The sequence below is a fragment of the Schistocerca americana genome, chromosome 10, assembly GCF_021461395.2.
Source record: "Schistocerca americana isolate TAMUIC-IGC-003095 chromosome 10, iqSchAmer2.1, whole genome shotgun sequence".
NCBI classification, from domain to species: domain Eukaryota; kingdom Metazoa; phylum Arthropoda; class Insecta; order Orthoptera; family Acrididae; genus Schistocerca; species Schistocerca americana.
Genome location: NC_060128.1, coordinates 101,334,482 through 101,347,038, shown reverse-complemented (window position 1 = coordinate 101,347,038; position 12,557 = coordinate 101,334,482). Strand labels below are relative to the sequence as shown.

The following is a 12,557-nucleotide window of genomic DNA, read 5'->3' as shown; positions in this document are numbered from 1 at the left end:
AATCCACTGTCCAATACTACCCGACCTATCTTTATTTGTGTGGCCTAGATAGTGTTATGAACGGGCTTTCCATGTGCCCTGCTTCGTTCCACTCTTTCGAAACCTATGCTGTAATTGATAAATGTAATAGAAGATATGTTAATGCTGTTAACAGGCAGCTGTTGTACCAGAATGTTTGTGAGAACATCATGGACACCAGATAACATGATTGACAACCCCTACACAATGCCCTGGACAGATGTAGCCTTGACGTGGTGAAATTAGCTGAGATGGAACACAGAGATATGTCACTAACATTTCAAACAGGTGGTCTACGGCAGCACTTACAGATAATGCATTTCCAAGCTAAGCACTCCACGTGTCCTTAGATAAACCAGCGTCCCTGTATATAACACTCTGCCAGGTGGCCGGGTAGCTGGCCTTTCCTCAGTACACTTATCTCCACTCCAGTCAACGCAGTAGCAAGATGCGAGCCCTGCTGTTGGTAACACTGCTAGTCGCAGGGGCCCTTGCCACTGCTCCAGAAAAGCCCAGGTGAGTCCCGTCACTGACTCTGGACCGACAACTGAGATCTCGATGAGCAGCAAACGTTGATTCCTCACTCGAAACACTTGTTTGTAGATAACCGATAACTGCTATTCTGAGAAGTTCTATAGTTAAACAAAAATCATCCAAGAAAATATCGACGAGAAGAATTTTTATTACGAATCAAAACTACATTTAAATTTCGAGTAATGTCAAATATTGTATATTGCTCTCTACTCCAATTTCACTCCTTTGTCTTCTTCATTTATTCCCACATTTTGTCAAGGCATTCTTCCCAGTTGTACACTTCCTCTCCATCTCCCTGTTTTCGTTTCTACCCATACTTCTTGCAGATCTGTTCTACTTCTCCTGTCCCAGTTTCATTTTTCCTATACCAGTATTAACTTCGATATTTCTAGTCTTTACTCTTCATCGTTTTCCACATTACTTCTAGCTCTCCATCTACTTCTAATTCTGCTTACTCTTCTTCTTCTTTTTCTAGTTCCCATTTATGCTGCTTCTGTTTCTACAAATCCCGTTTTCATCCCTCTCTTCCCATACCCCAATACTTTTCAATTTTTATTCTACTTCTGTTCGTCTATCTTTCCACATTTCATTTTCTTTCATCACATTTTAAATGATCCAGAAAAGGTATAAAAAGTATAGTCAGAAAACCATATTCCCATTTCATGTTGATTATATCTGTCGACTTGATGACGATCTTAGATAAAAAATTAGTCTAAATGACAAAACTTGAGAATTTAACAGTTTTAGTTGATTTTAATATGTCTTTTCTGACACTAAAAATTTTTGTTCTACTACCTTCACTCACCTTCTCTTCTCTCCCTTTATTTCGTTCTCTGTGCTCCTCTCATTTTCCTTCCAGTTCTACACCCATATCTACTGCTCATTCACATTTTCAGCTTCACTGGGTTTTGTAGTTGAGACAGAAATGTTGTACTTTTGCTGCATTGGGGCCCTGAAATAACACCATGATGACAGATAAAATTTGTGTTGGACTGGGATTCGTATTTTTCTTCTACTTGCTCTACTGCTTCTCTTTCTGCTTCTACTGCTCATTCTTACCTTCCACTTACTTCCCATTCATACTCCCTCTTTACTTTTGTCTCTCTCTCTTTTCCCCTTCTTCTCATATTCTAAATCAACATTCTCTACAATTTTCCTCTTTCTGCACTTAGTATCTCTAACGACTCTTTCGAACAATGAAAATACAACTATCCTGAAAATTTGCTTGAATGGTCAACATTATTGGTCAAAGTTATGAGCAGACTTCTTAAGTAATAGAACCAAGTACGTTGTCCTCGATGGTGAGTGTTCATCGGAGGTGAGGGTATCATCTGGAGTGCCACAGGGAAGTGTGGTAGGTTCGCTGTAGTTTTCTATCTACATAAATGATCTTTTGGATAGGGTGGATAGCAATGTGCGGCTGTTTACTGATGATGCGGTGGTGTACGGGAAGGTGTCGTCGTTGAGTGACTGTAGGAGGATACAAGATGACTTGGACAGGATTTGTGATTGGTGAAATGAATGGCAGCTAACTCTATATATTGATAAATGTAAATTAATGCAGATGAATAGGAAAAAGAGTTCCGTAATCTTTGAATACTCCATTACTAGTGTAGCGCTTGACACAGTCACGTCGATTAAATATTTGGGCGTAACACTGCAGAGCGATATGAAGTGGGACAAGCATGTAATGTCAGTTGTGGGGAAGGCGGATATAGTCGTTTTCGGATCATTGGTAGAATTTTGGGAAGATGTGGTTCATCTGTAAAGGAGACCGCTTATAAAACACTAATACGACCTATTCTTGAGTGCTGCTCGAGCGTTTGGGATCCCTATCAGGTCGGATTGAGGGAGGCCATAGAAGCAATTCAGAGACGGTCTGCTAGATTTGTTACTGGTAGGTTTGATCATCACGCGAGTGTTACGGAAATACTTCAGGATCCCGGGTGGGAGTCTCTGGAGGAAAGGAGGCGTTCTTTTCATGAATCGCTACTGAGGAAGTTTAGAGCACCAGCATTTGAGGCTGACTGCAGTACAATTTTACTGCCGCCAACTTATATTTCGCGGAAAGACTACAAAGATAAGAGAGATTAGGGCTCGTACAGAGGCATATAGGCAGTCATTTTTCCCTCGTTCTGTTTGGGAGTGAAACAGGGAGAGAAGATGCTAGTTGTGGTACGAGGTACCCTCCGCCACGCACCGTATGGTGGATTTCGGAGTATGTACGTAGATGTAGATTTATATAAATAGTTTTATTGTAATGATGATATTTGCTATGTTGCCTGAGACTCATAGCATAATTTTCCTGCTTTGTGAAAGACTAGAACATCACACGCTAACAAAGCACACCATTCTCTGAAGAACAACATTAAGTCAATTGTGAACATTTTAATAACATCAGGGAGATGGTCTGGAATATGATGCAGAAATTTTATTCTCTCATAGTTCTGCGCACAGTAATAGTCTGTCAAATACTGCTTCTTCCTTATTTCATATTTTTTGTATCTGCATCACCTAAAAATTTTGACAAATACTGCTTCATAACAGTGCCAAATTTAAAGCAAGTACTGGTTCTTTAGCTTTCGAAATTTGTGTCATTACTCTTGATCAATTTTGGATGCTTCCACATCCAATTTTGGGTAATTACACTGTTCTATACTATACAGTGAACTGAATTATCAAGCTGATGAGTACTGTGATCATGTTGAAACTTTTTTCATCAATATAGCTGTGGAGGTGTGTTTAGAATACATAACATGCACACTTTATCTGCCTGTCATATAGATAAGACAACTGTAAAACTTAAAGCTTTAATTTTTTTTCCCTTCAACCACATGCATCATATGTTGTATTGGATAGCATTCATACTTACAATACCTCTGCCATTCAGTGAAGATGTATATATATATATATATATATATATATATATATATATATGTACATTATCGAGCGAGATGCGCAGTGGTTAGCACACTGAACTCACATTTGGTAGGACGAAGGTCCGATCTCGCGTTCTACGATTCTGATTTAGATTTTCTGTGATTTCGTCAAATCGCTTAAGGCAAATGCTGGGATAGACCCTTTCAAAGGGCATAGCTGAATACCTTCCCCAACCTTCCCTAATCCGTTGCTATCGATGACCTTACTCTTTGGTTCCCTCCCACGAATCAAACAAACATATATCTCTTCTTGTAAAGCACACTGTTCACTTTAAAAGATACACAATGTAAGCGCTGTTGCTAGTGTTTTGTGAGGAGCAGCACACATAGGCAGGTCTCACTCACCACATAACGCTCTGGGCCGTTCCTCGGACTGTGGTAGGTGGTGTGTTGGTTTATACAGGGTAAGCAAAATGAAACTGGCACGGAAAAATATTTAAAGCAACATAAGACAGGCATCCAAGTCTGCATCATCTAACCTGCGAGGGGTGATGTAAGATGGGTTGCCTACCTTATGCTGTTTGATATGTTTTCTGTGCCAGTTTTCTTTTGCTCTCCATGTACAATCTACACGACGTACAACTGGCCTTGCAAGGAAGTTCGAGAAACACACAGGTGTAGCCATAATGTATGCTCATGAACTCGAACGTTCCACGACAATGCAAAGACTTACCAGTGCAGATAGCAATACTCGACACTACTTCCGTAATTGGCTATTGTAGTCTATGCACTACAGAGAGGTGGATCTTAAACACTCTTTCTCTCTACCAATTAAGCACACCTGCATTCATTTGGCTATGAGGACCCACAGAACAACTGATGTAAGATGCACGATACGAAAAGTGCGGTTTCCAATCAGTGCAGTGTGAAGATACATCTTTTTACATCAAACTGTTTGTTCTGCTATGCCTGGGAGCAATGTAGTGCAACCTATTTTGAAGCAACTGACAAGTAACTAAATGAATCATAAGTTGATCTGCTGGTAGCAACTGTACTCTTCACGTAACTGATAATTTTCGGAAAAATAAGATCGATTCTTCCCAAAGTTTATATACGACAATATATATAGTCATGCTTCATCAGAGAAAAGAACATTTCAGGATCATCCTTTACTGATTGTAATAGACAGCTGCACTACTGACACGACGTCGTTCTTTAATCTGTGTGGTTTCGGTTTGATTTTGCTACAAACACACAAGTTGGAAGCGGTAAACAGCGTAATTATTTTCTTGACCTACTTCCAACACCACAAATCACAAGAAACTGCTGCACTTTGGCAGATAATTTATGTGAAATCAAAGAGCTATGTTATGACATTTCTCACCATATATTTATTTCTAATCCTTTACAAATATTATCCAACAGCGAGAGATATTAATTTCTTGTAGAAGTAATAATTAGATCTCATATGTGTGTAGTTCTCAGAGTACCTTAAAAATGAATGAGTTCATTAAATTTAGAGTTGCTGGCTGTATGACTATGCAATTAAATTCCAGTTTCTTAAATCTGATTAATCTTTTATGATGGCAATTTGTAGTACATTCCACTGCTTGCCTACATATGTAACTATATGTTTTATCTCGACTAAGCTGTTAGCCAAAGATAGCCAGCGTTAATTCTGTAACTCTAATGTAATAGCTTTCACCTTTCTTCTTTTGCCCATTTCATTTTCCTGCATTAAGAGCAGAACTATGATTGGAAGTTAAAAACAAATGATGCCTGTCTCTGAGCTCCAAGGTCAGTCTTGGGTCATTCCAGTGACTGGCAGAGACGAATGATGAGACTAGCCTTGCATGTGGAGTTCCAACGAAGTTCACAATTTTCTATCTGAACACCTAGAAATTTGAACTGTTCTGTTTCACTAATCATATGCCCGTTATGTGAAATTAAAACGTCAGGTTTTTTGAATTGTGTGTTAGAAACTGTGAAAACTGAGTCTTACTGTGATTTAACATTAGTTTATTTTCTACATGCCATGAACTCCGGTCATGTACTGCACTATATGAAACCGAGCCAATGTTGCACACAAAATCCTTTACTACCAAGCTAGTGTCATCAGCAAACAGAAATATTTTAGAGTTACCCATAATACTAGAGGGCATATCATTTATATAGATAAGGAACAGGAGTGGCCCCAACACTGATCCCTGGGGCACCCCCCCCCCCCCCACTTGATAGTACCCCACTCAGACCCCACATGACAGCCGTTATCAACACTGTGAATAATGACCTTTTGCTGCCTGTTGCTAAAGTAAGAGGTGAACCAATTGTGAGCTACTCCCCTTATTCCGTAATGGTCCAACTTCTGGAGCAATATTTTGTGATCAACACAATCAAATGCCTCAGTTAAATCAGAAAATACGCCAAGTGTTCGAAACTTTTTGTTTAGCCCATCCAGTCCCTCACAGAGAAAAGAGAATCATTTTCAGTTGTTAAACGACTTCTAAAGCCAAACTGTGCATCTGATAGCAAATGCCTTCAATGATTGCATAATAGGTGTAAAACTAAACATGGGACTATAGATAGAGAGATGCTGAATGAAACGCATTTGGTTGTCAAGAGTGCTGTGCGTGGTGCCTTCAGTGACCTTTCGCAGAACACAAAGAAATTCTGGTCATATGTAAAGGCTGTTAGTGGCACCAAAGTTAGTGTCCAGTCCCTGGCGAAGGAGATAGGAACTGAAATTGAGGGTAGCAAAGCAAAAGCTGAAATGCTTAACTCTACTTTCAAATGTGCCTTTACAAAGGTAAACCCAGGAGAACTGCCCCAATTTAATCCTCGTAATACTGAAAAAAGTGAATGAAATAATTATTAGTGTCAATAGTGTTGAGAAACAGCTGAAACCGTTAAAAGTGTACAAAGCTCCAGGCCGCAGTGGAATCCGTGTGAGATTCTATACTGAATTAGCGGCTGAGATAGCCCCTTCGGTCTATCGTAGATCCCTTGAGCAAAATACTTTGCCCAGTCCTTGGGAAACAGCGCAGGCCACACCCGTCTATGACAAGGGTAGTCGAAGTGGTCCAAAAAACTACAGCCCAGTATCCTTCACATAGATTTGTTGTAGAACCTCAGAATATATTCTGAGCTCAAACGTAATGAGATGTCTTGAATAGAATGACCACCTCAACGCGAACCGGCTTGGATTTCAAAAACATCGCTCATGTGAAACCCAGCTCACACTTTTCTCATATGACATACTGAAAGCTCTGGTTCAAGGCATCCAGGCAGATGCAGTGTTTCTTTATTTCCGAAAAGCATTTGACTCTGTACTGCACCTACACTTATTCTCAAAAGTACATTCATATGCGGTATCAAGTGGAATTTGTGACTCGATTGAGGTCCTTTTGGTGGGGAGAACACAGCATGCTATCTTGGATGAAGGGAGTCATCGTCAGATGTAGAGGTAACTTCTAGTGTGCCCCGGGGAAGTGTGTTGGGACCACTGCTGTTCATGTTGTATATTAATGACTTTGCAGACAATAACAATAGTAAAACCAGGCTTATTGCAGATGGTGCAGTTATCTGTAATGAGGTACTATTCTCTAAATCCTCGCACAAACGAAAAAATGGCTGACATCGAAATAAGTGACCAAGGAATAGAAAAGCAACTGGAATCACTCAACAGAGGAAAGTCCACTGGACATGACGGGATACCAATTCGATTCTACACAGAGTACGCGAAAGAACTTGCCCCCCTTCTAACAGCCGTACACCGCAAGTCTCTAGAGGAACGGAAGGTTCCAAATGATTGGAAAAGAGCACAGGTAGTCCCAGTCTTCAAGAAGGGTCGTCGAGCAGATGCGCAAAACTATAGACGTATATTTCTGACACCGATCTGTTGTAGAATTTTAGAACATGTTTTTTGCTCGAGTATCACGTCGTTTTTGGAAACCCAGAATCTACTATGTAGGAATCAACATGGATTCCGGAAACTGCGATCGTGTGAGACCCAACTCACTTTACTTGTTCATGAGACCCAGAAAATATTAGATACAGGCTCCCAGGCAGATGCTATTTTTCTTGACTTCCGGAAGGCGTTCGATACAGTTCCGCACTGTCGCCTGATAAACAAAGTAAGAGCCTACGGAATATCAGACCAGCTGTGTGGCTGGTTTGAAGAGTTTTTAGCAAACAGAACACAGCATGTTGTTATCAATGGAGAGACGTCTACAGACGTTAAAGTAACCTCTGGCGTGCCACAGGGGAGTGTTATGGGACCATTGCTTTTCACAATATATATAAATGACCTAATAGATAGTGTCGGAAGTTCCATGTGGTTTCTCGCGGATGATGCAGTAGAATACAGAGAAGTTGTAGCATTAAAAATTGCAGCGAAATGCAGGAAGATCTGCAGCGGATAGACAGGGAGTGGCAACTGACCCTTAACATAGACAAATGTAATATATTGCGAATACATAGAAAGAAGGATCCTTTATTGTATGATTATATGATAGCGGAACAAACACTGGTAGCAGTTACTTCTGTAAAATATCTGGGAGTATGCGTGCGGAACGATTTGAAGTGGAATGATCATATAAAATTAGTTGTTGGTAAGGCGGGTACCAGGTTGAGATTCATTTGGAGAGCCCTTAGAAAATGTAGTCCATCAACAAAGGAGGTGGCTTACAAAACACTCGTTCGACCTATGCTTGAGTATTGCTCATCAGTGTGGGATCCGTACCAGATCGGGTTGACGGAGGAGATAGAGATGATCCAAAGAAGAGCGGCGCGTTTCGTCACAGGATTATTTGGTAACCGTGATAGCGTTACGGAGATGTTTAACAAACTCAAGTGGCAGAGTCTGCAAGAGAGGCGTTCTGCATCGCGGTGTAGCTTGCTCGCCAGGTTTCGAGAGGGTGCGTTTCTGGATGAGGTATCGAATATATTGCTTCCCCCTACTTATACCTCCCGAGGAGATCACGAATGTAAAATTAGAGAGATTCGAGCGCGCGCGGAGGCATTCAGACAGTCGTTCTTCCCGCGAACCATACGTGACTGGAACAGGAAAGGGAGGTAATGACAGTGGCACGTAAAGTGCCCTCCGCCACACACCGTTGGGTGGCTTGCGGAGTATAAACGTAGATGTAGATGTAGATGTACTATGTAAGAAAAGCAACATGAATATTCAGTCGGATCTTGATAAGATTTGAACGTGGAGCACAGATTGGCAACTTGTTCTAAATGTTCAGAAATGTAAAATTTTCACTTCGCAAAACAAAGAGACATAGTATTCTATGACTATAAAATCAATGAGACACCGCAGGAATCGGCCAACTCATACAAATACCTGAGTGTAACGTTTTGTAGGGATATGAAAGGGAATGATAACACAGGTTTAGTTGGGGATAAAGCTCATAGTAGCCTTCGATTTATCGGTGGAATACTGGGGAAGTGCAAACAGTCTACCAAACAGATTGCTTAGAATTCAGTCGTGAGACCAGTTCAAGTGTGTGGGACCTGTATCAAACAGGACTAAGAGGGAACACTGAAGTTATACAGAGAAGGGCAGCACGAATGGTCACAGGTTTGTTTAATCCGTGGGAGAGTGTCACAGAGATACTGAACTGGGAGACTCTTGAAGACAGAATAAAACTGTCCTGAGGAAGTCTATTAACAAAGTTTCAAGAATCGGCTTCGAATGACTACTCTTGGGATATACTACAGCCCAGTATGTATCGCTCACATAGGTATCATGAGGATAACATTAGAATAATTACTGGGTGCGCAGAGGCATTCAAACAATAATTCTTCCCACAGGCCATATGTGAATGAAACAGGAAGAAACCCTAATAACTGGTACAATGGGATGTACCTTCTGCCAAGAACCTCACTGTGGTAAAATGGTTCAAAAGGCTCTGAGCACTATGCGACTTAACTTCTGAGGTCATCAGTCGCCTAGAACCTAGAACTAATTAAACCTAACTAACCTAAGGACATCACACCCATCCATGCCCGAGGCAGGATTCGAACCTGCGACCGTAGCGGTCGCTCGGCTCCAGACTGTAGCGCCCAGAACCGCACGGCCACTCCGGCCGGCTTCACTGTGGTATGCGGGGTATATGTGTAGATGTAGAGTTAACGCAAAGCAATATTTTTGTGTTAAGTAGGTACTCAGTATCATAGTTTGTAAATAGAGAAATCAATTTTATAAAATGAAATAATAATTTCAAATCATTTATTTACATATTATGATAAAAAATATTAATGGCCAGTTGCTGAAGTGACAAGATGACACGTTTTGGCCGGCCGCGGTGGTCGAGTGGTTCTAGGCGCTTCAGTCTGGAACCACACGGCTGCTACGGTCACAGGTTCGAATCCTGCCTCGGGCATGGATGTGAGTGATGTCCTTAGTTAGTCAGGTTTAATTAGTGCTAAGTTTAGGGGACTGATGATCTCAGCTGTTAAGTCACATAGTGCTTAGAGTCATTTGAACCATTTTGAACCTGTTTCATCGTTATTTGTACCACCTTTATTTCAAGCATAAATTTATATAAAGATTGTTCTGAATTTTATGTATGTACATGATAAATTGAATCTACCGATCCTTGCACAGCACAAAATGAAGGGACCAATACTTGAGGTAACGATATCTCACACACATGTTACACTCATCATCTATGTCTGTTATCTATTGCACTCTTCACAAGTTTCAATATGCAGCTCATATTTCACTGTCCTCTTTTAGTTCTACTTTGCCTGTAGCATAGAGTTTCTTCATACACAGTTTAATCGTAATTAAGTATTATTATACCTGACCCCTGTTCCAGAATATTTTGAGGTCTGGATGAAACTCTCGTTTATCTTGTAGGAAAAACTGCAAAACATTTGAATACCGTTAAAATTTTCATACTGTGAAGTAGTCGTATGGGGGTACAAAGATAGAATTTCTACTGGGGAACGACTACAGTGAGAATCACTTTTGTGCCATCAGACGCAATATTGCCAGTCTTTCAGAAGAAAGAGTTATGTTTGCTTTTGTCTGTAGATCACGTGTGTAACCTCATGCAAAGAAGGCTGCTGCTCAGATTGAAATCTGTTTAGTATTCAGCACATGTCTGGAGAGAACATAATTGTGAAAGCGAGTTAGAGGTCGTTGGCGACCACGGAAAGTGGGGGCGGAATGTGATGTGGTGTGCATACAGCGGGAGCTACTGAGGGAGCAGAGAGAGAGAGATGTGGAGAGAGAAAGGAGGGAAATTCAATTTCAGTTGGCTGCACTGCCCCGGGTCGCTGCGCCTCATCTGCGACACAGACTGCGTGACTTGAACATCCAATGAGGGCAGAGTGGGGGCCGTGGTGGGGGGTTAGCCGGTGGGAGGATGGAGCGGGTTGGGGGGGAGAAAGCAAAGCCCGGCCAGCGCGACGGCCGCTTGCCGGCCGCACTCATTTGTTCGGAGGTCAAGCGCCGGCGGCGAGTTGCAGTGGTGCCAACTGCTGCTTGGAGCCGGCGGTGCCTCTGCGGCAAGTTTCTCCAGGTCTCGTTCGCCTTCAGCGGCGCGTCTCAGCTGGATGAAACCGTTCACTTACTCCAGCTGGCAGCCTTCAGGAGAGGGGAGTTATTGCAAAAGCCGAGGCAGAGAGGTGGGGTTTGGAGGAGAGAGAAAGCCGGCGCTTGGGCAGAACTGGAGGTTTGTAGAGTGGCCGCTTGCTGATGCAGGTCACGTCGCAGCTAATATGAAGCTGGACTGCTGCGGCACGTATCACACGGCCTGAGGGGTGAATAAAACGCTACGTACTGCTGCTTTCCAGCCTCGCCCAATAGTTGTGGCTTCGAGTTCTTTGCTTATCCCTCTTGTTCGACTACTGTGGAACTCAATGCTTTACAACTGATTAAACTTCAAATCAACGTAATAGAAACAATTCGCCATCCTATTTAGGCATGTGTGAGGCAGGTGATGTTATTTTTACTTGTCGTTTTTCCTTTTGCGATTGTACAGCCACCTCCTGTCTATAAAAAGTTCTGTTGTTTACTCATCCATTAATCCTATCGTATATTCAACCTCTTCTCTGCCTTATCCATTATTCTCTTCACTAACTCACGTGGTATGTTCGTCATCAATAATTTGTACAACATTGACTTCATTTATAATACATCTTTCACAAAACTTTTAGCATGTAGAAAGCAAGGCAACATTCTCTGGAGAGGAAAAACTTTATCACTAGCTGCTTCATCCTTGCGAGGAGTGTTTTGAGCCCACCTTTTCAGAAAATTGTCATCTAGACAATTGGTTAAGATTTGAAAATTTTGAAAAAATATAGATTTTTTAATGAATTCTTCTAACAGATTCGATCTGTTTTAAATTTTTCAGTCAATCTTAGTGAAAAAATTAATATTTCGAGACTCCGGGACTCACTTACACACCATACCACTTTAAAAAGTATGTTGACAGTAAAAGCCAACAACAGTGAAGGAAATCTGATTTTCTTAAAAAATTTTTGTGGTTGTCATGAAGTCATAAGAACACTTTGCTCGAAGTGCATTGATATTGTTAAGAGTATGAAAAACGGTATTTTCGGGTTGTATACCCTTCTGACACATCACTATATGTTTCAAAGGAGTGTTGTTAATATAATTCGACAAGAATTAACAATTTTATTATTTGAGTGGACATAAAGTAACCCTCCACCCCTTAGGTGCTAGGGAAAGTACATTGGAATTGCTGTGGTTAATAGCATCTTGGTTCACATTCGGAGGCAATAAAGCAGCGAGTGTACATGGCAGGGATTCTAAAACGTTTTGACAGTGGTTCTGATGTGACGCTATACGTTCATACACAGTTCACATAACTACCGCAAATTATGACGCTGGCACCAGATAGCTGTCCAGCTGAGTGCTACTGGGTTCAGATCAGGCGAATTTGGTGAATTTGAGTTCCATGCCATCCCCCCAGACCGCTGGAGCACGATTCCAGTCTTGTGACGCAAAGAGTTATCGTGTTGGAAGACGCCATCACTTACAGGGAAGACATCAAAGATGAAGAGATGCAGGTGATGCACAATATTGCCCGTGTGGTCCATTGCCGCCATGATGATTTCAGTTACTACTACTACTATAGGCCTGAAGGA

General features: G+C 41.5%; 1 protein-coding gene across 1 annotated transcript in view; it reads left to right on the top strand.

The window, feature by feature from the left end:
- Positions 1-429: 429 nt before the first annotated feature.
- The window catches only part of LOC124552272, a 75,817-nt gene continuing 63,689 nt past the window's right edge, over positions 430-12,557 (top strand). The window contains exon 1 of the mRNA XM_047126551.1: positions 430-534. Coding sequence (XP_046982507.1) covers positions 467-534 — 68 coding nt within the window. The 5' untranslated portion in view covers positions 430-466. The remainder of the gene's footprint in view (positions 535-12,557) is intronic.